The sequence below is a fragment of the Drosophila miranda genome, chromosome 2 (assembly GCF_003369915.1).
Source record: "Drosophila miranda strain MSH22 chromosome 2, D.miranda_PacBio2.1, whole genome shotgun sequence".
In the NCBI taxonomy this organism is placed as follows: Eukaryota; Metazoa; Arthropoda; class Insecta; order Diptera; family Drosophilidae; genus Drosophila; species Drosophila miranda.
Genome location: NC_046675.1, coordinates 30985564 through 31012734, shown reverse-complemented (window position 1 = coordinate 31012734; position 27171 = coordinate 30985564). Strand labels below are relative to the sequence as shown.

The 27171-nt window shown below is 41.3% G+C and overlaps 3 protein-coding genes across 4 annotated transcripts in view; 1 reads left to right on the top strand and 2 right to left on the bottom strand.

Annotated features, from left to right (window-relative positions):
• The window catches only part of LOC108154208 (protein tincar), an 89266-nt gene extending 65671 nt beyond the window's left edge, over window positions 1–23595 (bottom strand). For both annotated transcript variants that reach the window (XM_017284430.2, XM_017284431.2), the window contains exons 1-2: window positions 23086–23595; window positions 21779–21902 (exon numbers count right to left, since the gene is read on the bottom strand). The gene's annotated coding sequence lies outside the window, so the exon portion shown is untranslated. The remainder of the gene's footprint in view (window positions 1–21778; window positions 21903–23085) is intronic.
• A 1154-nt stretch (window positions 23596–24749) lies between these two features.
• LOC108154210 (chitobiosyldiphosphodolichol beta-mannosyltransferase) lies at window positions 24750–26456 on the top strand. Its single transcript, XM_017284434.2, has 3 exons — window positions 24750–25426; window positions 25495–26064; window positions 26124–26456. The coding sequence occupies exons 1-3, from the start codon at window positions 24873–24875 to the stop codon at window positions 26341–26343; spliced, it is 1344 nt and encodes a 447-aa protein (XP_017139923.1). The 5' UTR covers window positions 24750–24872; the 3' UTR covers window positions 26344–26456.
• On the bottom strand, window positions 26393–27135 carry LOC108154222 (zinc finger protein BRUTUS-like At1g18910). The gene is made up of 2 exons (XM_017284449.2): window positions 26827–27135; window positions 26393–26759 (listed from the first exon to the last, which is right to left on the bottom strand). The coding sequence occupies exons 1-2, from the start codon at window positions 27009–27011 to the stop codon at window positions 26450–26452; spliced, it is 495 nt and encodes a 164-aa protein (XP_017139938.1). The 5' UTR covers window positions 27012–27135; the 3' UTR covers window positions 26393–26449.
• Window positions 27136–27171: the final 36 nt, after the last annotated feature.

Genomic DNA, 27171 nt, shown 5'->3' with positions numbered 1-27171 from the left:
TTCAAAAACGGAAAAGAAAATAGAAAAAATAAAAGCCGGAAAAACATAAAATAAATATATATTTCCTCCCCTCGGGGGGAGTTAGACATAGATTAGGGTGTTGCCATGCCATTGGCTGGCCCCCACTCTCTCTTCCGGGGTCACGTCTTAATGTCCTGCTCCTTCTCCCGCTTCCTGTTCCACTCCTGCTGCTCCTTCTCTTAGCCCCCCACGAATACCCCTGTCAGTTTCAGCCTCTGGCAATATTTTAGTCATTTTATGACACGCATTCCTCATAGACAGGACATCCATACGGAACTTTCTACCCAAACAAATTGCAATGAGTCCCCGTATCGATGTAACTCCCTCCCTTTCCCCCTCTCTGGGAGAAGGTTGGGAGTAGAATCCATTTTCAATCTGCTGTTTTCGTTACCTTTACACCTCATCGTCATCTGCCCATCATCATTGTCACATACAGGACTAAAAGGGGGGCTGCTGCTGCTGCTGGACATTGCTACATTGCCGCACATTGCACAAGGGGCACATTAGGGGAAGGTACGAGAATTGCGACTGTTGTCGAGCCCTCTCAACCACAGGTGGATGAAGCCAGCAGTAGCCAAAGGCAAAGCCAAAGCCAAAGCCAAAGGCAAAGGCAGTAGCCATTGATGGCTGGAATGGGGGGGAACCCTTCACAAAAGGCAGCTGCTTTCGGCCAGGAGTGTGCGAAGTGTACAGTGAAGTGCAGAGTGGAGTAACGCACTCGCATGACAACTCACAGATCTCCCCAATCCTGTATCCTGTATTGCCCATTGCCCCCCACAGAGAAAGAGAGTGGGCAGGCCAACCCCTGGCAGAACCCCTTGGCAGAGTGAAATTAATGGGTCGGAAAGTGTTGAGATTAATCATCGCCGCCGCCACTGCCGCGTCCTGGTCGCGGAAGTTGCTGCTGTCCCTGTGTGCCCGTTTATGGTCGAGAGTCCTGCCGCCACTGCTTCTGCCTGCCCCTGCAGTACTGCTCATTAAGATCCTGACGCAATCTGTGCAACTTTATCATGCAACCGAAAAACTTAAAGCTTAACAAATGAGGCGTCTCGCATACTGCAAGTAAAGGGAGGGGAATGAGAATGAGGGGCCAACATTCAGGAGCACAAAAGAGGAGCAGCAGGAGCATCAGAAGGAGAAGGAGAACGAAGAGAGGAAAGAAGAGCACTGAACACCTGCTAAATGAGACTTTAAGCTCGAGTCGAAAAGAGGACAGGCTCTAGGCAGAAAAATTCCTTAACCAAAGCGGGGAATACCCTTATAGGACATAGAAATCGAATGACGCTGAGTGCCCTTTGCCCCGGAATTCTTTAGCCGATCGCGATGAATATTCCCAAACAGTTCGATTATATTTAAAATATTCATCCTGTTAGAACTCAGCTTTATATCCTTAAAATTGTGGGAATCCTAGAATTTGCTTGAACTTAAAGAAGTTCTCCATTTAATAGTATTTATCTAGTATAATATTTTTCAAATATATTACTAGAAAATACTTAAATGTAGTATTAAGTATTATCCTATTTTGATAAATTTTTTTTTAAATCAAGTTTTTTAAATAAGTATCTTCCAGAATTATTTAGTTTTCTATCTTCTAATATTTATCGAATTTTTTAATTTAGTATCTTGTAGTATTTTAGGCATTTTTTTATTTAGTATCTTCTAGAATTTTAAGATTTTTTAATTTAGTATGCTGTAGTATTTTTAATATTTTTTATTCAAGTTTTTTTAGTATTTTTCATTTAGTATCTCCTAGTATTTTAGTATTTTCTAGTATTTTACAATTTATTAGTATGTTCTAGTATTTTAGTATTTTAGTATTTTCTAATATTTTAGTATTTTCTAATATTTTAGTATTTTCTAGAATTTTTAGCATTTCTAGTATTTTCTAGTATTTTTTATAGGCAGGTATTTTAAAATGACTTTCTGAAATTGCTCTTTGGAATACCAACATAACAACAGACCTTTTCATACCTCTGGTATAAAAATAGAACAGGGACATGGTAGAAGACAACCAGAGACATAGAAAGAGACAGGCTACTGGAGAAGAGAATCTAGAGAAAGGGAGGGAAAACTACAGAGAGAGAGGGAGTGAGGCAGGGAGCAAGCTAAAGAGCAAGAAAGATAGACAGATAAACAGACCAGCGGTCTGCTGCGGCATGGAAACATAAATTAAGCTGGAATCTAAGGCGGAATACGGGAATCAGAGGGGCAGCCAGAGAGAGGCAATCATAGAGAGGGAGCCCGAGAGGAGCAGGAGGAGGAACCAAACAGAGTGGAGGATACCACAAAGACAGAAGCCAGAGGTGGGAATCGCAAAAGTTCTGGTGCGGGCACAGAACAGAAGCACACAAAAATGTTTTAGGCAACTTTCCTCCGCCTCCCAGCCAGAGCCACTCAAGAGGCAATCTGAAATTAAAAGAGGAAGAAAAGAGGGTAGGGGCATGGGCGGGCCGGGGAGGGGAGGAACCCCCTGCTAGGTGGAAAAGTAAGCAGAGATAAAGACACTTTTCCGACCTGACTTCGTCATCAAGTCGAGAGTCGGAAAAACACACACCAGTCACTGATATGCAGGAAATCGAGGGGGAGTGGGAGGAGGAGGAGGGGGTGGTAGATGAGGTGGTGGAGGAGGTGTAGACGACCACAGGCCGAAAGTAAATATCACACAGCATGAAATGTGGCATTCAGAGGGGGCACCACTGACACACATAGATACCACACACACATACACACACACACACGAACACTCCCACACAAATATAGATAGAGAAATTGTTTGAGATAACGATAGACAGTGGGGGGGGGCCAATGGGGTCAAACAAAAAGCTTAATTAAAGACAAAAATCGCTACGGAAATCGTTACGGAAAAAAGTTGGTTATTCTCCATTCCGTAGACTCTTTTTTTTACCAATTTTTAATTGACTAAACTTTGACTTAGATTTTGGCTTTTGATTTCGGAAAATAGAAGCAGAAGACCGGATAATAGAAATTATTTATTGGGCTAACACAGGGATGGATGGCAGGAAATTTTGAGAGGCTTTCGAAGAGGGGATTTCGAATACTTGAGAGCGTTTGTAGAGCATTAGATCAATATAATCATGTACTCTTGAGCTGTAGCCTATAGATATGCTGTACCATCTATCGTTTCCTTAGCAAACCATTCCCAAAGATGAAAGTATATCTGATTAAACCTTTTCTCGGACTCAAAACCGAAAAGTTTCTATGCACAGATTATATAGTTGTCACAAACAATCATTCCTTAATATTTTTGAAACAAATTACAACTAAAACTCTGTCTCATTAGAGCATCTGTGCTCTAAAAGACCTTTGAAACATTTAGATTCATGTTTTCCAACTGCTAAACTAAGAAGGCCTTCATTTTGAGCGTGACTCGCCGTGCAGCAGCGCACCTCGACCTGAAATACGCGCGAAATTAGCTTCGATTATACGTCACAGGCTCCATTACTGGCTGACGATCAATAAAATGATAATTTTTACTATTTTTTGTAATAAAAACTTTAGATCGGATAAATCTCATTATTTTCCAACTTTTATATAGAAAAATACCATCATCTAGGGTATAACCACATCCAGTAACTGCTCATTCATGTTCTTTCTCTCTGTGTGTGTGTGTCTTTGGATTTGTCCACCACTCGTTTGTCACTTGAGCAGCCGAAAAGTGCAAAATGATAAATAACCAGAGGCAGATACGGAGAGGACACAGGACACCGAAACTTCAACTTCAACCTGAACCTCGGACCCGGACCCGGACCCGGACCCAGACCCAGACCCAGACCACTCGTCCGTCTTTTCTCATTTGCACTCGAGGCAATTCAAGTGGCAGGCATGGGGCTCCACTTGGAGTGGACTCCCCCACGCAGACAATCCCACTTTTTGAGGGGGGTTTTTTGTGTTTTATGGCCTGGGCACTTGAAGTGATATTTCCTCAATTGATAGGCAGCGCCACAGGAGAGGCCACAGCCACAGGGGGAGCGGGATTCAGAGGAAGAGTCAGAGGAGGAGCCACAGGAGGAGGCAGCGCCGCAGGAGAAGGCAGCGCCGCAGGAGAAGGCAGCACCGCAGGAGGAGGCAGCGCTGCAGGAGGAGGCAGCGCCACAGGAGGAGGCAGTGCCGCAGGAGAAGGCAGCGCCACAGGAGGAGCCACAGCCTCAGGGGCAGCCACAGAAGGAGCCAAAAGCAGTGGCACTAGAAGGCAGACCGACAGATAGACAGACGGAAGGACGAACAGCCTCAATGCGGTTATCAACATCGATTTCCAAAGCTTGTGGCAGCCTCTGGCAGTACATCCACTCGTACCAGTCACAGTGGCAGCCACAGCCCTGCCTCTCTCTCTCTCCCTCTGTCTCAATGGACCTTAACTAAACACGTACTTTTCAGCGTCTGTCAAACATAAATGAAGGAAAAGGAAGCAGTTGCAACAGCAGTCGTGGAGAGTCGTGGGCGGAGCAGCAGCGGGTTTCGGAACGATAACTTTTCTGCTGCAGTGTCGGACATTTTCTGCTTATTGGCAAAATGACATGACGGTCCCCTGTCTGGTTGCACGTTGCACGCTGCACGCTGTACTGCGTGGCGTACACATCTCTTGAAAGTTTTGACACTTGGCTCAAGGTATTTCAGCTACAGCAACGCGTTTCATCCCATGACAAAAGGGGATTATCCTTTAGATTTCAATAAAAAGAACAACATTTCCGTTTCTAAGGAAATTGAACTTCATTCAGATAGTATTTTAGCCTCTATCTGGGTTTTAGAACATTTTGTAGGAGGATTCTTTGAGCAAAGAACCATAATTGGTAGTTATTATCTTAAGTATCTTTTTGGTTTTTTGGCATAAAAGGAGTCTAAGAGAGTTAATATTATGTAAAGAATATAAGTTGGTAGAATTTTAACATGATTTCGTATAAACCAACAAATTTCTATGAAAATTTGTTTTGTTTTTTAAGGAAACCTTTATTTTTCTTCAGTTTTAAAAGTAGTATTTATGCCAGGGGATTTTCTAGCAGAGTTTTGGCACTCTTTGCCGCTATTCTTCGTTAGATTCAAGGTACTAGCCTACGACTCTTCTAATACTTATATTCTTCTACTACTACTCTTCTTTTACTACTCGTTTTCCACTAATCTCCATCTGCTACTCTTCTTCATTCACTCTTCTCCTACTACTATACTGTAGTAGAGTAGCAACTCTTCTTCTCCTTCTTTTCTCCTACTACTTTTCTGCTACTACTCTTCTGAGCCTCTTCTACTACTCGTCTCTACTAGTAATCTTCTTCTACTCTTCTTCTACTACCCTCCTTCTCCTTCTTTTCTCCCACTACTCTTTTGCTACTACTCTTCTTCTACTCTTCTGCGATTCTTCTACTACTCGTCTCTACTACTCGTCTCTACATGTCTTCTTCTACAACTCTTCTACTACTTATTTTCATCTACTACTCTTCTGCGACTATTCTTCTACTACTCTTCTACTACTTCTCTTCTACCATTCTTCTGGTGAGACCCTGCTTTAAGTACTCTTCCCTTTATCTGAGATTCTCCAATATTTCACGTTATTTTTACTTCCGTACTTCCAAAACCCTTAAGTAGAACGTCTCCCATGTGACCTTCTATCATTCATCGAATTCCATGTCTCCTGAATCCTTTTTTCTAGATCTTTATCAACTCCAAAGTTTCATTTATAATTCTCTACTCCCTTTTATCTGAAGCCCTGCCAATGGTATGATCTTTTAACGATATTTCTAGACCCTTAAATAAATGTCTCTAAAATCTTTAAAAGATCTTCCTCGTACCTCCTTCTTTCTTCGTTGATCTTTAACTTATTTTCTTCGTTATCTTCTAAACTTCGTATTATTCTACTTCTCTTTTTCCACTGATCCCTTGTTTGCTTCCTTATCCACTTCCTCCAAGAGTGTCTCCCAGATTCGTTTCAGCTTAAGAGATATTCCCCCCACCTCCCCCTCCCTCTTTCGTTGGATATTCTTATCGATTTTTGGTTTAGTTTGCTTTTGGTTGTGGATCCCCTCCCCCGGCACTCTCTTTCTTCAACGAGAGGAATTTCGTTGAGGAATTGTCGGAAAAGTAAAGTTTTTTTTTCTATTCCGAGGGGGGGCGGGGAGTGGCAGTGGGAGAGCCTGACAGAACTGTCAAACAATGCGAGGCCGAACGGCGTGGCGTTGGAATACCAGAGAGGGGGAGAGGGAGAGGGGGAGGCAGAGCCCCGAGTGGCTGGAAAGGGGAATTGTTTAGCGGCGGGGGGTCCACAGGGGGGGGTACGGGGTAGTGGGGAGCGACAGTTCAAGTTGAAGTGCCTCGTGTACACAATTGTAATTTTCGTAAATCTGAACGACAACTGCACTGCACAAAGCACACAGCAAAACTCTGCACAAAATGCTCGAAATGAGATGAAGATGAACTCAGGAGATACCTTCCCCCTCACCCACCCCCTTCTGAAGTTTAGTTTTTGGCAAGTTCCATTCATTTTAATGAAGGAGGGAGGGCGGAAGGGTGGTAGGAAAGAGCATTTTATTTGGTCAAGTGAAACTCAAGTGGAATCACTTCATCATCAGAGTTTGATAAGAGTTTTTCTTTTAGAATTAGAAACGAAACTGCGGAGTAAATCGAAAGGGAAATGCAAAGGGGAATGCCCTTAACGATGGAAGGAGAGGAACAATCTAATGGTGGACCGTACACTGAGGGAAATGGAGGGGAAAAATAACAGCTAAAGATCATTGCAGAAAGATTCTCTTACCAATGGGTATTTATTTTTAATATAAGGGTTGTTTTTGTGTTATATCTTCTTCGGAGTCCTATTTCAAGCTCTTTATTTCGAAATTTTGAAGCTTTTGGTACCAAAGTCACTGTCTAGCAACAACCATCCTCGTCTGGAAAATAAATACCCATTGAGAACACAAAAATAATAATCTCCTTGGGAGTCCAAGCTTCAAGGAGTTTCAAGCTATTTCTTTTTATTTTTAAAGTTTTTGCTACCAAAGTCACTGTCTAAATGGGTCTTAGACTTACAAAAATGGTCCAAGCCCTCAAATTATGGATTTCTCTCCATATTTCTCGCTTAAGGAAGTTTAAAATTATTTTTCAAGGATTATAATAGAGATAGATCATCTAAAACTGGTTTCCGATATATTTTAAGCTATTTCTTTTAAAATGTAATAGTTCTTAGGCAAGAATTCTCTTATTTCTTTAAGAAATTGGAAAAACCATTAAAAAATTACTAATATTTAATGTTTTATTATTTCTCTTCAGAGGCCTTCTATAATAGTAGATTTTCTTCAGACTTCCCATATGCTTATTTTAATGATAGTTGCAATCCTCCTTGGACTCCTTCCAACCCTCATTCCAAGCTCTTTCCAATCCTCCTTCCAATCCCTATTCCAATCCTCATTCTTATCGTCATTCCAAGCTCTTTCCAATCCTCATTCCAATCCCTATTCCAATCCTCATTCCAATCCTCATTCCAATCCTCATTCCAATCCTCATTTTAATCCTTATTCCAATCCTCATTCTAATCCTCCTTTCAATTCTCATTTCAAGCTTTTCCCTATTCCCCAAAAACATTCCCCAAACCTCTGTTTGAGTCACGTTTTTCTCCCACTGCAACCATAGAAATTAATCAGATTTACACCTAGAAAAAGTCCTCAAAAGAAATTAATACATTCTCTAGGAGTTCTTGCCTTGAGTTTGAGGTTAATTACGAGTTCAAGGGATCTTTATCTATCCGCTCTAGAGGTACAGACAGACAGTAGCAGGTAGGCAAATAATTTATGAGCAATTATTGTGACACACAACAATGACGAAGAGGCTGTTCCCTCAACGCTAAGCCTCGGTAGATAATAATCTTTGAAGAGATCCTCTCTGCACATTTAACACAGGCTACAACCAAAGCAAACAAATTGCGAAAAGGATCGGCTCTACTACCTGAACGTATCAGAGGAAAGAGGAGGGGGAGATAGACCTCTGGCAAACAAGGACTGAACGGCAGGTGTCCCACGAAAACGAAGGAAATCAGTTAAGGCACAAAAGGTAAAGACCCTAAAAACCCCAGTCCATGTCCATGTCCGTATTTCGTATCTTTTTGCACCTGCCACCAGACGCGAACCACCAGACACAGAGCTCAAATCAAAGAAGACACAAGAGGGACTAAAGCTGCCCCCGAAGATCACAGGTAACTCGATCGCAAACGACATCTGTTGTTGGCCTTTTGCTGATTTTTCGGGGGGATACTGAGGCCGAGGGGAGCCCTACATATCGCGAACCAGTCGAAACCAAACCCGTTTTTTTTATTGTTCGTTTCGAGGGTAACCCAAATTTTTTGGCGGATACCGTTGGCCATATAATTTTGGGCATTAGCTTTTGGGTTCAAATTAATGGTCAGCGAGACAGTCAGTCCATTCAGTCGATCGGTTGGACGACGGTTCCAGGTTTCATCTGCGTCTGCTTCGGTGTCTGAAGGCAGCTGTTAGATTTCAGAAACAGGAAGAAAAAAAAACGTGTTTCCTTTATGCTTTTAATGTATTTTTTTTTTGGCAGTTATGCTTACACTCCACAACAGGGTTTCAGTACGGGTTGAAAGCTTAAAAGAAGCCATTATTTGTGTGGGCAGAGAATGGAAGATTTTTATGGAGCAATATATTTTATGGTTGTTCCATAAAGAACGAAATTCAATTAAAATATTGATGTTTTATTGTAGCAATCGAGAAGAACGAGTAGCAATCGTCACAGTAGAACAAGTAGCAGTCGTTATAGTGGAACGAGTAGTACAATTTTGTGTTGAACGAGTAGTTGTTCGAGTCTAAGGAGTAGCTTTATAATAAATTTCTTAGCAGCAACAGCATATCGAATGGTATTAGTTTTAGTAGATAAAGTTAAACAAGTAGTAGCAGTAGAACGAGTAATATTTCTGATAAAATGATTTTTCGTTCAGTATAAAGAGTTATAAGAACTGTTAACCGTCCTTATAGTATAACGAGAAGCAGTCGTTATAGGAATAAGTCGAGAGTAGAACGGGTAGTAGAACGAATAATAGAACGAGTAGTACAACGAGTAGTAGAACGAGTGGTAGAACGAGTAGTAGAACGAGTAGTAGAACGAGTAAAAGGCTTAGTAGAGCGATTAGTTGTAAGCATAAACGTTCAATAGCTTTAATATAACGAGTAGTTGCAGGTTTGAACAAGCATAACGAGTATGAGCTGAACTATAACGAGCAACAGTTTAAAAAATAACGAGTTACATTAAAAACCCATTAAAACGACCCTGAAAAATTTCACAAATTAATTCCACTCATGGATTTCATGAAAACCCAGACCATATGTCGTCTGTGTTGGATAATTTGAAAATATCGTACTCGCAATAAATAATTACTATCGAACAGAGACCCAATCGTATTGAGCACGCCGTCAATTAAGCATTCCGCAAATTGGCATTCAATTGATAAAAAAAAAAAAAGAAGAATGTCTGGTCTGATGGTCCTCCATGCGTCTGGTTAATTTGATTGCATTTTTAATGGCAATTTGCAATGACATTTTCAAGAATATCTGCCATATTAACAGCGATACACGGTTTTATTTTGCGTGTAATTAAAAATCTGTATCTTTTTTATACTTCCTTACCGCCGAAACCACCGCGGAAACAGGCAATGCCATGGAATGTTGATGGGGCCGCAAAGATTGAGGAGGGGCTTAATCGATTTTTGATTTCTTATTGATGGGCGTGTTTTTGATGAAAAGGATAGTGAGGAAACTACGTCGTTTATTCAGCAACGAGCAGCCCAGGAGTAGCTCTTTAGCTCTCGGTCTAATGGACATTATCGATTGAAGTCTATTTTTACTTTTATCTGACAATTATTAAATCGATAGCATTTGCCATTCGGCCCTTAATTGAGTTGGTTATTACCGACGACTGACTGCCTTGAACTTGTCAGTGGGTGAACGCTTGGGGGAGCGTCCGACCACGCAAAGGGTTCCTTCGGGGGTGGTTTTACAGCTACCATGGTATTAGTTTGATTGGATTGGGTTTGTAGTGCTGCAAGGGTGGAGGTTTTAACTAATATGTGGGACATGAGAGGGCGACCCACATAGAAAATGGTAAGGGAAATTAAGTTGTTCGTTGGTGGCTTACATGGAGAATCAGATTAGGTTAAAGAGCGGAACAATACACAGGGAAGAAAACTATATAACTACTCAAAAAATACTAAAATATTCTAAAAAAAAAAAAACTTTAAAAAATACCACACAAAAAATATGAAAAATATGTTAATAATATACTAAATGAATACTACATAGTAACCCAAAATATACTAAATGAATAGAATAAAAATACTAAACAATGACAATGAAAACTACTAAATAAATACCAAAAGTATTAAAAAAAACGAATACAAAAATAAATAAAATAATAATAATAATCAAAATACAACAAAAATAGTAAATAAATTCATCAAAAGTTCGAGATAAACTTTACAAAAAATACTAAATAAATACTACAAAAAATACTATATAAATAGTACAACAAATAATAAATAAATACTAATTAAATACTACAAAAATACTAATTAAATACTACACAAAATACTGAATAGATACTGCAAAAATACTAAATAAATACTACAAAAACACTAAGTAAATACTACAAAAAATACTACAAAAAATACTAAATTAATTCTTTAAATAAATATTACGAAAAATGCTACTTAAACCAATCAAGAATACCGGGCATATAAATACGTGTCTGCGTGGAAAAAATACATTTCCTTTAAAGGAACCGAATTTCTTTAAGCAATATTTTGAAGTGTTGTTCTTTCTGTCAGTGCAGGGATCCAGTAACAGTAATTACGTTTCAATTAGCACTTGCTCTGAGTCTGCCCCCCCCCCTCTGCCGTGGTTCGCCCTTAAGTAGGCTACATGTATCATGGCGGAAAACCAACTCATATGCATATCAAGCGGCACCGCTCCGCCTCTCTTTGTGATAATAAAATGAAATCCCGCACATAAATTATACTCCATTTAATAAAGCAGCGAAGAGATAAAGAAGTTGCCAGGAGGCAGGCAGCAATTCGTTGGCATTTATAATGCTCAACTGTCAACAGGAGGCAACGGATCCTCATCCCCCCACAATGCCTCATGACAATGAATATGATGATGATGATGGTGGTGGCATGTAGCAAGTGGCTTCGTTGAAAAAAAAAAGAATAAAAGTCACAAAAGTCACGCAATTCGCATCAAACGGATGCAAAGGAGACTGCCAAAGGATCAGTGGCCATGGTTTTGGTCTTGGTCTTGGTCTTGGGGATGTTCTTTCAGGTCTGCCAATAATTCCAAAGCCGAAATGGCATATTTTTTCCCGTTCGGCTTACGCACATGTGACGTGACTGGTTTATGCCGTTAAAAGAGAAAATTCCAACCTGTCAATGGCCCAATCTTCACCTCCATTTTTTCCTTTATTTTTCTCTGCATTTTTTTTTGTTTTTTTGTTTAAGCTTTAAGCGAGTAATTTGCATAAAATTCGCGACAGAACAGAGGGGGCAGAAAACCTTCTCACGCTGAAGGCTAACAAGGATTAAGTAGGAAAAGAACAGACACAGACGGAGACGGAGATGGAGAGACAGAAAAAGACACAGAGACAGACACAGAAACAGAGACAGAGATGGAGTGCAAAAAAATGACTTCACAGGATGCCATGTGGCGAGGGAAAAAAAACTTACGACACTGCTCCACGAAATGAAAATGAATTCGGGGCCAGAAAGAAATGCCAAGAGATCCCGGTTAACAAACTCCTCCGGAAAGACGAAACTTCAATGCTCTTACCTAAAAGAAAAAAGAGAAAGAGGAAATAAATAATTAAACCAAATTGAACTGCCTGGAAGATAGAGTTTCGGGCATCTACCGGTGGAAGGGGCATGGAATGAGACTATGGTAGAACCCTTAATTAAAGCTCTCGGCGCACTAAGAGTTTTTCACTGACGATTTTTAAGGAACCGAAGGAAAATCCCATGAAATATAAAACACTATAATTCAAATTTTTCTACCATCTAAGCGAATCTTTTTATGAGTATTTTTAATCTCTAGTATTTATATTTTTTGTAAGTAATTTGTTTTTTTTTTTTTTTTAGTTTTTATACTGCATATTTTTGAAGTATTTATTGTATATTTTTAGTATATATTTATCATTTTATTGTAATTTTGTAGAATTTTACGTATTTTATGTGGTATTAATTCATTTTATAATTTTTTTTGTTTTGTTTTTGCAATATTTTCCTAATATTTTCTGGGGTAAAATATAATCTTTTTTATTATTTATATTTATTATTTTCATTATTGAATTATTGTTTTAATTATTATTTTAATTATTATTTTCACTACGATTTTCACTATTATTTTAATTTTTTAATTAGATAATTATTATTTTAATTATTTAATTGTCTGTAGTTAATTTTTAGTTTATTGTTGTATTTTTTTATTATTTTTTTATTAATCTTAAATAACATTCAGATACGTTTTTTAATATTATTATTTTTTAAGTATTGGTATTTTGTAGTATTTTTATAAAAAAAGGAATATTAAAATATATTTGTTAGTATATTCTTTTTGTTTATATTTTTTCTAGCATTCTAGACTGAAATTTTAGTCTAATTATTAAGTATATTTTTTGGTATGTCTAAGTATTATTATTTTGTAGTATTTTGTTGGAAATCTTTGCGTTTTTAAACAAGTAAAAATTACAGGTTCTCCCTAAAAATCCGATGCAGTAAATGTAAATGATATAAAGTTTTGCCCAGAAAATGTATCGTGTCTGAACTTAATTTTCTCTTAGTGTATTTCTCGTGGCAACAACAGGCACCGCAAGAGTTGATGTTGCTGCTGCTGCAGCAGCCGCAGAAATTTAATAAGTTTTAATACAAAAGTTCGTGATGCTTCATTATGAGAATGCAAGCAGGCTAGTACTACTGCAGCAGCAGCAGCTTCATTCCCCCCTTACCCCAAAACCCCCCTTCCCTGTCCTGTGTTTCTCCCTTGGCAGCCTCAACAGCATCCTCATCCGCATCCTGTGCCATTCTCCATCTCTTTTCGGTTAGTGTGTATTCCATTTACCCACATTATATACTCACTGTAACTGTACAAACACATACAGTGCGTTTCAGAAGTGTAGGACTAGTTGGCTAAAGATTCACGGAGTCTAAGAACTAATTTAAAGCAAATTATCTAGGGATTTTCAGCCAAAAATTGATTGAATTTTGAAACCTCTTAAATTTGATTAATTTATGCATAAATCGATGATAAATCGATAGAAATTGCTTTGATTTACATCAAACTAGTGAAAATTTCCAATTAGATGTCATTAATCCAAACAAATATTCTTAAATATTATATTTTGGGAGATCCAAAGATCCTTTTCAAGTCCTGGAAGATCATAAATCGATATATATTTTTCTTAGATTTACATCAAACTCTTAACTCTTCTTAAATATTCTTTCTTGGTAGACCCAAAGTCTTCTCAAGTCCTGGAAGATCATATTTATATGGAAGTTTATCTCAAATTACGCCATCTTAAAGGTGGATAATCCCCTGGGCTCATAGAATTTTGCCATCCAGCATCTTTTACTTCCCTTGAGACCCTCTTCCCGTCTCGAAACGCACTGTATCTGTTTTCTGTGAGTGTTTCGTGTGCCGTTCAGCTACTCAGCCGTTGAGTGTGAATGTTTTCAAGTCCCTGGCGCTGCCACTGCCACTGCCGCTGCTGCTGCTCTTGGCTGGTAATGTTCCTCAGCTCCTCCTTCAAGTCACCCAAGTGCAGTCCCCCCCCTCTGCCCCATCGGTTGTCCCCAAGTTCGGGATTCCGGGGGGTAAGGGTAAGCGTCGTCGCATTTCATGCAAATGAAGTTAACTTGCATATGCAAATGAGTTTTGTTTGTCTGGCTGCCACTGCGTGGCATGGCCCCTTTGCTCGACGTGGCATGCCACATTCGCGTGTGGGCGGGTTATGGGGCGGCCAAAACTGCGTGCCCCGTAAACATTTCCGTCAGCCGTCAGCTGATTTATGGCTAATGAATTTCATTTTTGAGAATTTTGTCACAATTAAAGTTGAAAATTTTAAGCCCTAATATGGCAGGAAAAAGTCCCGTCAAATCCTGACACACACACACACACACAATGAAATCCTTTGGCGGTACTCATTCCCTACCAATAATATTCCACTTTCCCCGTCCCCACCATTTTCAACACACAATTTTACAAAATCCCATAATATTCTTTCCAACACTCACACAGAGATAAATCAACGCTCTCTTTGTGTGTGTGAGACAAATGCGATTAGCATTTTATACCATTTAAACACTGGAGCACACACCCCAAAACCCTCCAGAGGGGGAGGGCAGGGGGACAACAGACAAAGCATCGGAACAAAGCAAAAAAACATTGTGACAAAAGCTGGCAGGGCCTCCACCTGCTGCTCTGCCTCTGCCTCCACCCCCCCCCCCCCTCTCCTGGTCTCTGCCACAGACACAGTGGTGTGTGTGCATCTCCCTTCATGCAGACCAAACACAATTACATACAGCTTTAGACTCCAACGAAAGGGGGAAAGCACACACAGAGCATTAGAAGGGGGGCCTCGAATGGGGAATACTGTGTGTTGCAGGGTAACAAGATCCATGACAAACTACGATCGAAACATAGTATTTATTTACATAGTGAAAGATTTAGGGGAGAAAGGGGATTAATTTCCAATGGATTTACTCTTGAAAATTGCTGAAAACCAGGTACTTCGTAGGTATTTCTTAGACAATAAGAATTCTCTTTCCATAACCGATTCATAGCCGTTTTTAAAACCGTTTCATAACTGATCTAGAAGTGTTTCTAACCGTTTCTTAAGCTTTTAAAACCAGTTTTTATCATAGTTTCTTAGCCGTTTCATAACCGTTTCTACCCAACCGTTTCATGACCTTTTCATAACCGATCAATAGAGGTTTCATAGTCGTTTCATAACTGTTTCATAGAAGCTTCATACACGATATATAATCGATTAATAACCCTGTTACAACAGTTTTATAACCGTATCAAAACCATTTCAAAACCTTTTTATAACCGTTTCAAACCCACTTCAAACTCGATATAAAACCTCTTTTTATGAACCTTTCATAAAATTTTATTATAAACGTTTCATAGCCATTTCATAGCCGTTTCATAACCATTCGATAACCGTTTCATACCCGTTTAATACCCGTTTCATCCCCGTTTCATACCCTTTTCCTAACCGTTTCATAACCACATTCCAAAAGTTTAAAAACCCAAGTAAACTTCTTCATAACCATTCGCAATCTATTTCTAATAATTTTAGAACCGTTTCAGGACCGATTTATTACCAAAAACCCTCTCCATTTACAGAGCACAGCTCGTTCGTTCCGCGAGCCATCAAAAACATCATCTACCCAACGATTCAATATTATTTTTGATCCAATTCCTCCACAGTGATACATGCTTAAAAAATTTCTTTAAAAATTGATATCCCATCGAAGCATTCAGAAATGCAAAGCAACTCAGCTTCAGAATAAATTATTATTATTAAATAATGATAATAGCTAGTTAAAAACTAAATACTAACAAAAGTTGGAGCTATAGCTACTGAGGCATTAAGCTCTAGGGTTGTCGGGTCAGATTTAATTATTAACTTTTCCTCCACCAATTTTCATAATCAATTTCAATCTTTAAAGATTAAAATGAATACAAATTATATAAATTCATATAAATTTAATGGCTAATTAATAGGCGGTTCAGGCAATCAAAACCGCAATCAAAACCATATCAATATCTGCCACAATATACCCTTTTAGCAGGCTGCCACAGGGGAAGCCCCCCTGCCCTGCCCGAACCCGCCCGAGTAGAAGGCAAAAATCAAAAGGGAACAAAATGGATGCGAGTAGCAAATGTGCAACAAAGCGAACAATTGTAATTTAACTGCAGTCAGAGTCTAGTTGGCAGTGGCAGGCAGTGGCACGCCAGAATTGTGTGAGGAGAAGGCCTCAAGTGTTGTATGTAAGCGGCTTTTGTTGGCCAATTGTTTGCTTGGTGCCCCTCCCTCCAGCCCGCCAGACAGACACACATAATCCACTTTTGCCATAGGATGGAAGGATAGGCATCCCTTTTTCAAATCAAAATGCAGGAGAACCAACAACAAAAACAACAAGTAAATCCGGAAGTTACACATACGCCCCGTTGTGTTTCTGTATCCCTCATATAACTGTCGGAGTTTTTCCTCTGATTTTCCTGTGCTTTTTTCTTTCTGCAACGATTTCGTTGACAAATGTGAGAGCAGTGCCAGTGTCAGTGCTCTCTCTCTCTTTCCAACACCCCGAAACGAATGTAAAACAGCATAAAACACTCGTCGTCACTATTTCCAGATCGCCCCGCCCCTCCCTCCTCCGGCTCCATTATAATGTTCGTGAAAAACTTGACACTTAATTGTCTGTCCATGTCCATGGGCGTCATGTGTTGCCGTTGTTCTCCCCATCTATGGCATCTCGTCTGGCGCCTGTTTCTGTTGTCAATTGTTGCACATTTGCATGACAATTGGATTGGGGCACGTCAGACAGAGAGAGAGGCAGCTGGAGTTGGGCCAATGCCCGTTGTTTCATGATGCGTCGAGTGAAATGAGCCGCCTCTTGGCTAAATGCTAGTTGAGCAGTCAGTCATCATCATCATCATCATCATCATCATCCTCTTCACTCGCCATTCATTCTCTTCATTTGGCATTCTCTTTATGGATTCTCTGGGGTACTTCAAGGCATGATTGCAACAGCGAATCGTATTCGAAAAGATGCGGGAATGAAGGCTGAAGAAATTCTTTAAAATTGAAGCAAACATTGTTAAACCTTTTCAAGGCAGGAAAGGCTTATAGATGGATTCATAAATGGCTTCATAAGACGCTTATGAATCGGCTAGGAATCGCTTATGAATCGGTTACTGACTATATGAAGGAAATTTGAAGCAACCCTGACATATCGGCTATAAACCCATATGATTCAGATCTATGGAACCATGTTGGAACCAATTCCACCTCATTTCTTCAGTATTCCTTGCATAAAAGCATCCTTATTCCAACCGTTATTAACTATATCGTTAAGATAAAGCTTATGGTTATTTTTTGAAGCGACCCTGATATATCGGCTATAAACTCAGATGATTCAGATCTATGTATACCTTCGTGGCACTATGAGAACCATTCTTAAACCAAATTCCACCTCATTTATTCAATATTCCTAGCATTTAGGCATCCTTATTCCATTCGTTTCCAAGAGCAATCCCTCAGAAGTGCTTTCCATTAGGTAGTCACCTGCATTTACCTGTCCCCCCCTACCCCCCTACCCCCTGATGATGCAGGAAAAGCTCTTCCTAAATTTTCAGCAGCTGCTGCCACAATGCCACGGGGCATTTGTTTCGGTTAGCGGTTCTGGTTCTGGTTCTGGGTTTGCTTTAGTTTTGCCGGGGGGGCGGACCCCCTCTTTGGGTTGGGCTAGTGGGCGCTTGGGTGAGCCGCGACTTTTGCTTCGTGTGGGGGAGAAGGGGGTGGGGGGTTTGCACTTTGCTGGTTCGCTAATGAAAATGAAGTCGTTGTAAAAGGGTTTGCCACGTGGCTGGGCTTCCTCTATCTCTCCGTCTATCTCTTTCTCTCTTTGTTTGTTTTTTTTTTTTTGTGAAATCCTTTAAGCGCCATTTAGTTTCAACGAGCGCTTAGCGTAATGAACACAATGGCCGGAAACTGTTTGAAAGAGAATGTTGGGTACAAAATCGAATGGGGTCCCCCATTGGAGCACATAATCATGTTTTAATAGCCTTTTCCCTCCAAGGAAGATAGATCAAGGACACACACACCCACACACACATATATGGGTAGTATAGAAATAACAACTAAAAATCCCATTAATGAAATGATGATGACAATGCCAAAAACTTTTGTTCCTGGCAGGGACCCGAAACCCCGAAATACATAAAACAAAAACTTATCCAAAAGTCGACGATGAAGAAGTCAACGAATACGTGTGGGTGGCAGAAGACGAAGAAGAAGGACAGAAAAACATGCACACAGTTAGAGGGAGATAGAACGAGGGAGTCTCAGCTGAGAGCCAGAAATAAAACATTACACAAAATGCCCAAAAAATTAACGACAAATTGCGCATCATTAAAAGTAAAGAGGGGGGGGGAGACGAAGAGCCTACCCAAAAGCCAATAATGAAGGCACGTCAAGAGCAAAATGAAGCTGAAAGACAGGCAGTGAAAAGAGCTTTAAAGACAGCACAGAAAAACTCCCCCAAAAAGGAAGAGGAGAGGGGTTCCGGGGGCGCTGTTATCGTGGGGGGGGAGCACATGCCTGTGGCAACACCTGGGTGCAGTCATTTGTTTGATTACAAGCCACGAGTACGACAATGAACCGAAATTTGAAGATAGCAGAGCAAAAGAGAGAGAGAGAGAGAGAAAGACAGACACAGCTGAAAGAAGAGCCTGGAGACGGCAGACAGAGCAAAACCGAACATGAATAGACCTGTCACAGCCTCCACCCGCACATCGCACCGAAAACCCCCAAAGAGAAATATTTGCACCATTCATTTTGTTAATTTAACACAACTTCATCTTATAATAATGGTTTTTTAGGGCCAGAGCGGATTTTAAGCCAGAGTTGTGGCACTCTGTAATTGCCAGGACTAGACAGGCACACATCCTTCTTCCTCCTACTGCTCCTTGTCCTCCAACTGCCACTACTTCTAATGACTCACTCGCCCTGTGGCCTTCTCGTCTCGGGTTTCGCTGCTCTTTTTTTTTCGCCCGGAAGGTGACAGGGCGCCATCGTGTCCTGTCGGGCATGTAACATGTTGTCCTTGTTGTTGTTTTTTGTTGTTTTTTTGTGTGGTTAGCAGGGCATTAATTTTAATTGGTTTTCAAAGAGAAGACGCGCAAACAAAAGAAATTATGTTTATTTTAACAACACCAAATAAATTTAATTTTGTATAAAGATTTTTAAAAATAAAAATAATAATTGCAACTGCTTTTGATTTAATTTTTTTCTTTGGGTTTACAGAGAGAACGCTACGGTCTGCCATCAGCGTCAATTTTTTTCACTCTCTCTCCCACCTCCCTCTTCGGCTCAGGCTCGGCTCGTCAACACGATCAGTCCTTCACACCCGAAAATAAATATAAGTAGTATTTAAGCTTCACTTAAATAAATACCGTAAATACTTTTCCCTAAGGTTTTAGTGTCATCTTTAAGCAAAGGATTTTCATTTTTAATAAATTTTGCAGGGCCACAAGTTTGCTCTTTGGTCATTTTAATCAGCATTTTTTCACTTGGCCGCAACATTTTTTTTTTTTTTTTTTTTGCTGTCCTGGAAACTGACCGCCGCACTGGCAGCTATTTACCCACACCCCCCTCTCCACACTCCTCCCCTTCACTGGGCGATGGTACCAGACTTTGTTACGTTCTGTTTGCCTTTGCCTTTGCCTTGCTTTCGCTCTCCCTCTCTCTCTCGGCGCTTTTGTTTGCATTTCTTGTGATTTGTTGTACCGCTTTTCGAGGGGTACTTTGATTGTGACGAGAGGTTGGCAAATATTTTGTATGCCACATTAAAAATATTCCAGTGGAATACCTGTATTTTCTATGAAATTTTATTAGGAAACACCGCTTAACATGTATAAAAAATATCATATTTCAGCTATGAGAAATCTCTATTTAATATTATTAATTATTATGTAACTTCTGATATATTTTGACTACTGGAAAGGGTATGTAAAATTCACTAAAGTGACATATCTTTCAACATTCCTCTGCTCTTTATTTTGTATGCTTTTTTGCTGCGGCTAAAGCTGTGGCTCAGTTTTTAATCAAAACATAATGTAAATGGGATGCAAAATACACAAAAAGGAAGAGAGAGAGAGTGGCAGCCACTAACCCAACAATGCCACTGCACTGCTACTTCTACTCCTCCTGCAGACCGGCGGACCTCTGCTTTTCCTCACTCTCTCCCAAGCCCTTTATTTGGTTTGTTCTAAAAAGTGTTTGCTTTTCTGTTGTCGTCCATTATTCAAAAGCATAATGTCACAATAGACGTAAAAGGTGCAAAATATTTACCAAAGGCAACAGGCAAAAGCGAGTACCACTAACAATAAGAGAGAGAGAGACAGACAGAGGCAGCATATCACAAGAGCAACAGTAATTGCAGGGTATATTGAAGAATGGATGGGATAGGACACCTTACCTTCTTATTAATGTACCTTTCCAACAACAGAAACTCAACTTCAAAACACTTTTACAGTTTGCCGCTTCCCAAGTAACACTAATATGAGGCGAGAGACCAAATAAACGATGATCTTGACTGGAATTACCATAACTCGACTCTGCCCCCACAGGTCTCCACCCATTCGGACTGCATCAATTTTGACCAGGAATAAAACGAGAAAGAACTCCTGTCTCTCATTGTTGTGGCGTGCCCGTCAGTCGAGTGTCTGTCCACGTGCCAGGAATAAGAAAAAACCCCCGCTGGCATGCGCTCAGGGAGAGGGGAAGAGCAGGACATGTGCGGCGATATATGTATATAACGGAATTTCAAGCGCATTTCATTTGTTATCTCGCTTCGCATCCAAAGACCAAGGTGCATTTACATAAGGTGGCAGCCATACCGTTCCATTCGACTTAGTTTCTCTCTTTTGGTCACGTGGCACACAAAAGTAATAAGAAACTTTCCTAAGAGTGCTCTGTGGCAATGCCTTACCCTCCATTAAGTACATCTTGTTCTCAACTAGCCCATTGACCTCTCTTCCTCTTCCACTTACTGCCTTCGTTTACCTGATTTGAGGCACAACATCATTTGCCTTTTGACAGCCCAAGAGCTATTCCATATGTTTGTCACGTGTTTAGCCGCAGGCGGTGGCAGGGGTGGGGCGGCAGGCACTGAACTCATTTACCCTCTCAACTATCGCCACTTCAGAAAATAGAGCCACCAGCCCGAGGGGGACAGGAACAGACCACACTTCCGTTAGCAGAGTGCTCTCTCTCTCTCTCTCGCTCAGTTTTCTTGTGTGCATTGCACTCATCTTCGCCCTGTTCTCTTTGTTATTTGGAAAATGTCACAGGCACACTTGAAGTCGATCAGAGATCTGCACTACACTGAGAGAAACTTAAGAAAATTAGTAAAAACGCGAGGGGCGTAGAGATATAAAAATGGAGGTACTGCCCATAGAGTCCCGCTCAGCGCCCCCTGGCCCAAAAGAACTCGAAACACGCGAGAGACAAACAAAAATAGCGAAAGGCGCACGGAGGCCGCCGCAGTCATACAGAGAGGGATGGACGGGATGTCTCCTCCATCACGATGACTGGCCTGGCCCGGCCTGGCACTACTTTAATTATAGCCCACCTATCTCTCGGGGCGTCTGCGAAGCGGAAGTTTGTTTAGGATATTTTGGCATTGTGTGTGCAAGCTCATGGATGCAGCTGCTGCCTGCTGCCTGCTGCCACATCTCCCCTTCATATACGTACGAGTGCATACGGCTCTCTTCCCCCCCCCAACGGCTCTTCTATCCGTTCTGAATCCATGATGCGAATTATTCAAATATCTCTCCTTTGGAGTTGCGCTCCTTATCCCCACATGCGGGTGGGCTCCACTACACGGCTCTAGCATACAAATTAGATGCTGCGATAATCGACTATTCAGGTTGAGTGCCTCCAGGTCCCTCCGTCAGTCAGTCAGACGAGGACTTACCTGTCGTTCTTCGTTCTCTCTCCCTTTCTCTCCCTGGAGCAGGTTTCCTTTGCTGTTCTTAAGCACTTTCAAAGTGAATTTTTCAGTCCCAAATAATCCCTTCTTTGATATGTTTTTCCTTTATCTGCAAGAGAAAGAACAGTTTTAGTTTTTGGTAAACTAAATTCGAAATAACATAAAACTAATGTTAATCCCGGTCTCACGGCAAACGTGTGTGTGTGTGTGTGTGTACAATGTTCTACCTGTATGTGACTTGAAGTCAAGATTTTTGGCGACATGAGAGAATGACTAACGAGAAAATGAAATTAAAAAATCATAAGAAAAACCTGCAGACTTGATTTTATTATTTTATTGTTTTGTATTCAAATATGCAGATTCGATTTGTTTAAATTTAATAAATTCCTAGCTATTTTTCTATATATTTCCACTGCATAAACCCAATCATAGAAGTGCCCTCGGTTTCCGTGTCTAGACCGGCGGCAGTTGTCCCAACTTTTCTATGCCAAATGCTGCCACCAGGAAAGAGAAAGACCAGAAACAGACCCAGAAAGAGAGAGGTAGAGAACATAAAAAACTTGTGCAACGCAATAAAAAAAAAACACCGCACAGAAACAGAAACTGAAATCAAAAATCAACAGTGAAAAACTTGGAAGCCAACCCCAGAGAGACAGGATTCAGAATACAGGCAGCAGCAGTAGTGGTACCGAAACCCAAACCCAAAAACCCACCCAGACAACTAGACCAACACCCACCCGAAAGCCACCCATACAACTAGACCAAGCCAAACCATTTGGGGGTGGCGTTTTTGGCTATTTGCCTTTGCTGCGCCTGTGGTGGAAGCAGCAGCGGGGAAGAAAGGAGCGTCGTCTCGTCTGGTGCTGCTGCTGCTGCTGCTGGATCCCAGACATGGCGGACGACGAGCCTAATGGGATAAACTACGTGTAGCATTACGCGGATATCCCTTTAAATACGTTACGCACACATACACAAAAACTGCTGCTCCAGACATTCTCATTTGATACGTTTTTTAGTTTTTAATAGAACGCAAAACTTGGTTTTCCATGAGTTTCGAGTAATATAATTTGAAATTCTACTACATAGAAAAGCGTTGACTCAAAATAACCCCACACAAAACGAGAACAAATATCCACAAAACAGTCTCCACAGACACACACACACACAATCACACATACAAAAACACCCACAATCAAAGCGCCAGCCTGCTCCGCAAGAGGGTGGAACTTTGTTTTGCCGGCGAAAATGCCGCAAATAAAGGCAGTCACAAATTGATGCGCGTTTTTACTTACCGGCAAACTTTCGAGTTATCAGACAATATGGTACACTTTTTGACTTTGTTTTAGTATTTGTTAAATATTTCTCTTATTCATTTTTGCTTCAATTGCCAACAATAATTAATTTCTCCCAGTATTTTGGGCACTCCAATAGCACAGACACATAGACACACCCACACACAAACGCGCGAGCACACTTCAATGTCCCGTTAGAAAAAAGCGCCGCATACGCGACCGGCGAACATGCGAAATTACCGCTATCAATTTGTATGCGATATAAAACGCACGTTTATTATTTTATCGAATATGAATATTTATATTTTTTTTTAAATTCATTTGTTGATATTCAGTTAAAAATTCGACACTATTTTACTGTTGTTCGCTTGTTTCCTTGTCCGGACACGTTCAACGTTCTTTCATCTTCATTCAAATACGAAAGTAAACACTTTTCAACTTATTTTCTCAATTTTCTCGACGCGCTCAACACGCGCGCAACCGCTCGCGCTTGTCCGAATTTTGTTTTTGTCCAGTGTGACCTGCGGATTTGTCGATAAGATATACGGTCTGACCCTCACAAATATACCAAAATATACCGTCTCGATTCAAAATATACCGTGGATATACTGACGAATTATTCAAGTTCCTCGTTTTTGATATTCCGTCGAATATTACTAGGCTAAATAGAATCCTCAGCATGCCCACATAGTTTTATCCTGTTGATGAATACATTTTCTACAAGATTAACTACTTTTAAGTACTCCCATTTATTCTATTTTTACTGAAACAAGGCTTAAACAAAAGAGCTCAACCAAAAAACAGTCGCAGTGTTGTCACGTCAATGTTGCTGGTACTTGACGACTTGTTGCTGATCAACTAGAGTATGGACATTGTATACCCTATTTCGTTAATTTATTTTGAAGATCCTGTTTTCAAAACGGTTTAAAACGTACGTATTTAAGAAGTTGTGTTGTTGTTGTTGATATGTTTTTAGACGTATTCATGCATTTGATTATTTCCTGAATATACATATCCTGATCCCGATACTCATTCTTGGTCTCCATAAGACACTAAACTGCTAAGTATCGTTGTGATAGCATTAAAACAGAGACTTAATAGTTTTTGCTATCATTGGAGCCTGGGAGGACAAAATTTTCTTCAATTCTATAATACCTACTTCCCCAGGGTATGCAGATCCGCACCATGTTGAGGGATAAAGCTGCTCGTTTTCTCGGCACATGAGTCAGGCCCATGCAACTGAATGTTGCCAGCAACACTGCTGTGCCCGATTAATACCCGATTCAAAGAGTGCGAAAAAGAGAGAAAAGAGCTAAACCAGCCGAGTGGTGCGCGCCAAATAGAAATTGTTTGAAAGTGAATGAGCAACAGGGATTTAAATGCAATCTATTGGAATAAATGACACACGTAGGTACGATTCGTGAGCGAAAATTCAAAAACCTGCGTATATCATTTTCTGTACCCCTTGTTCTTAAATACACCTGTAAAAATTTAATTTAATATATTAATGAAATTTAAAAAAAAAAACAATTCGCTTGGCCACATGCTGCTAGTAAACTGTCCAAAAGGTGTGTTAGCAGAACAAGTTGCTGCTGAGTTCCACCTTTTTGTTCTAATATTCCTTGCGACGCCAGCACCGAAATAGCACCCAGAAATAACCTAGCGCGTTTTCTGAAAAACCACTGGAGCGGTATTAAACAGCTGATCAGGCAAAAGGATAAAAACCCGTCACTAAAAAACGCGCAATTGCCGGAAAACACTTTGAAATATCCAATTCCAGCCGCAGAATGGCGGCGGAACTGCAGCATAAGAAGCGCCACGCCTGCGTGATCGTGCTGGGCGACATTGGCCGCAGTCCACGTATGCAATACCATGCCCAGAGCCTGCTAGAAGACAACTACAATGTTGATATAATCGGTTATCTGGAGACGCGTCCCCTGGAGGCATTGAGTGCATGCAAAATTCACGAACTGTCGGCCGTGCCAGTGACGAATTTGACGCCCCAGCTGAAGCTACTCTTTAAGGCCTTCTGGCAGACGCTCAGCCTGCTGATGGCTCTGATCTCTATACGACGGCCCAACTTTTTACTCGTCCAGAATCCGCCCGGCATTCCCACCCTGATCGTTTGCTATTTGTACTGCGCTGTGACCCGAACCAAATTGGCTATTGACTGGCATAATTACACGTACACGGTTCTGGCAATGGGCACGGCCGGCGGCGAGCAGAGCCGGCTTATTCGTTTGGTCAAGCGGCTGGAGCGCTACTTTGGCTCCAAGGCTCACACACACTTCTGTGTGACGCGGGCCATGCAGGACGATCTGCAGCGCAACTGGAACATTGGGTGAGGACCGCAGCAGCTAATTTGGGGCGCCTGACAACCAATAAACACTGGGTTTGTTCTCCTTGCAGGCCCGTCACCGTTTTGTACGACCGTGCGCCCACGCAATTCCACCCGATTGATCTGCCCCTGAAGCACGAGCTGTTCATGAAGCTCTCCAAGGACTATCCGCAATTTATGCCGCAGTGCTATGCCGACCTCAAGCAGTCCGGCGTGCTGGAGGCGACAGCTCTCACCCAGAAGCTGGCCAATGGCAGTGTCCTGTATAAGCCACAGCGACAGGCCATACTCGTCTCGAGCACCAGTTGGACGCCCGACGAGGACTTTGGGTTACTCCTGAAGGCCTTGCAGGCGTACGAGAAGACTGCTTTAGCCGAGCCACAGATCTATCCCGCTCTGCTGTGCGTCATCACTGGAAAGGGTCCGCAAAAGGAGCAGTACGAGGCGGAGATAGCCAAAATGCACTGGCAAAAGGTCTCAATAGTCACACCCTGGCTGGAAATCGAGGACTATCCCAGCATACTGGCCAGTGCGGATTTGGGCGTGTGCCTGCACTGGAGCACCAGCGGTCTGGATTTGCCCATGAAGGTGGTGGACATGTTTGGCAGCGGCCTGCCCGTCTGTGCGTACAATTTTAAATGGTAAGTGATCTTTAATCAAGTAGTAGAGCCCTCCTCTGTACACTCCCCTTCTGTTATAGCCTGGATGAACTGGTCAAGCATGGAGAGAATGGCTTCGTCTTCAGCGACCATCACGAGCTGGCCGAACAGCTGCGCATCTGGTTCGAAAACTTTCCGAACAATCCCAGCATCCAGGAGACCCAGTCGCGTTTCGGACGCAGCCTGCAGCAGTTCCAGGAGCTGCGCTGGCGGGAAAGTTGGCGCCTGAATGCGGCACCCAAACTCGAGGCATTTCTTTAAGAAGTTTTTAGCATTTTATTTATAAAAAACAAATGAAACTTATGACAGATTAGAGGATTAAGGCAGACTGTTTAATTGCTTATTGGTTGAAGAGTATAAAGAATTCCTAGAAACTCGATCGACATAGGGGGCAGTTGGTGGCTCCACTCGCTCGGTATTGGGAAAAGCAATCATTATGCATGGCATGCTGACACGGGAGATGTTTCATATTTTTTTTGGTCAGCGGATCCAAGCAGATAGTGCACTGATCTCCGGGCAAACTTGGATTTACGATATGGTTGCACAGCAGGCAACTGCGGCGAAGGTAACGAAATTCCTGGAAGCAGTCGTTATGCAAGGCATGGCCGCATTGCATTCGATGCATATTATAGCTTGACATTTCACTCTGGCAAAGGGGGCACAAGTCGCCAGGCTTGCTAAAATAGTGCACAAATAAAATGGTGCATTTAAAAATGGTTCTTTAAATGCTATAGGTGCTCTTACCTCGTGCGGACACGCTGGTTTTCAAAGTTGTTTTTTGGTCTGCCGCCATTGTTTGCGCCTCTCTCCTCATTACGACGCCTCTGGTGCGGCGGTTCAGTCTGATCAGTTGGTTGGCTCATGTATACAGCGAAACCAGCGGTAACCAGAACCGTAACGATTCCAATTATAAGATTTAAATAAGCCATTTTGCCAAAGAAAAAGAATACGCACAGCGCAGCGCTGATGAGGGCAGCGCAGCTAAGGGCAGGCCGAAGTTTTCCTTAAAGTCCCCAAAAAATAAATAGAAAACACCTGTCTACAGTGAGACCGTCCCTGGAAAATCCTTAAATGCCACACTCTTTTATT

Excerpts from the sequence above, each read along its gene's own strand:
- LOC108154210 (XM_017284434.2), top strand. The coding sequence starts at position 24,873 with ATGGCGGCGGAACTGCAGCATAAGAAGCGCCACGCCTGCGTGATCGTG. Across the intron at positions 25,427-25,494 it reads CAGCGCAACTGGAACATTGG|GCCCGTCACCGTTTTGTACG; the intron begins GTGAGGACCGCA and ends TTCTCCTTGCAG. Across the intron at positions 26,065-26,123 it reads TGTGCGTACAATTTTAAATG|CCTGGATGAACTGGTCAAGC; the intron begins GTAAGTGATCTT and ends CTTCTGTTATAG.
- LOC108154222 (XM_017284449.2), bottom strand. The coding sequence starts at position 27,011 with ATGGCTTATTTAAATCTTATAATTGGAATCGTTACGGTTCTGGTTACC. Across the intron at positions 26,760-26,826 it reads AACCAGCGTGTCCGCACGAG|CAAGCCTGGCGACTTGTGCC; the intron begins GTAAGAGCACCT and ends GCACTATTTTAG.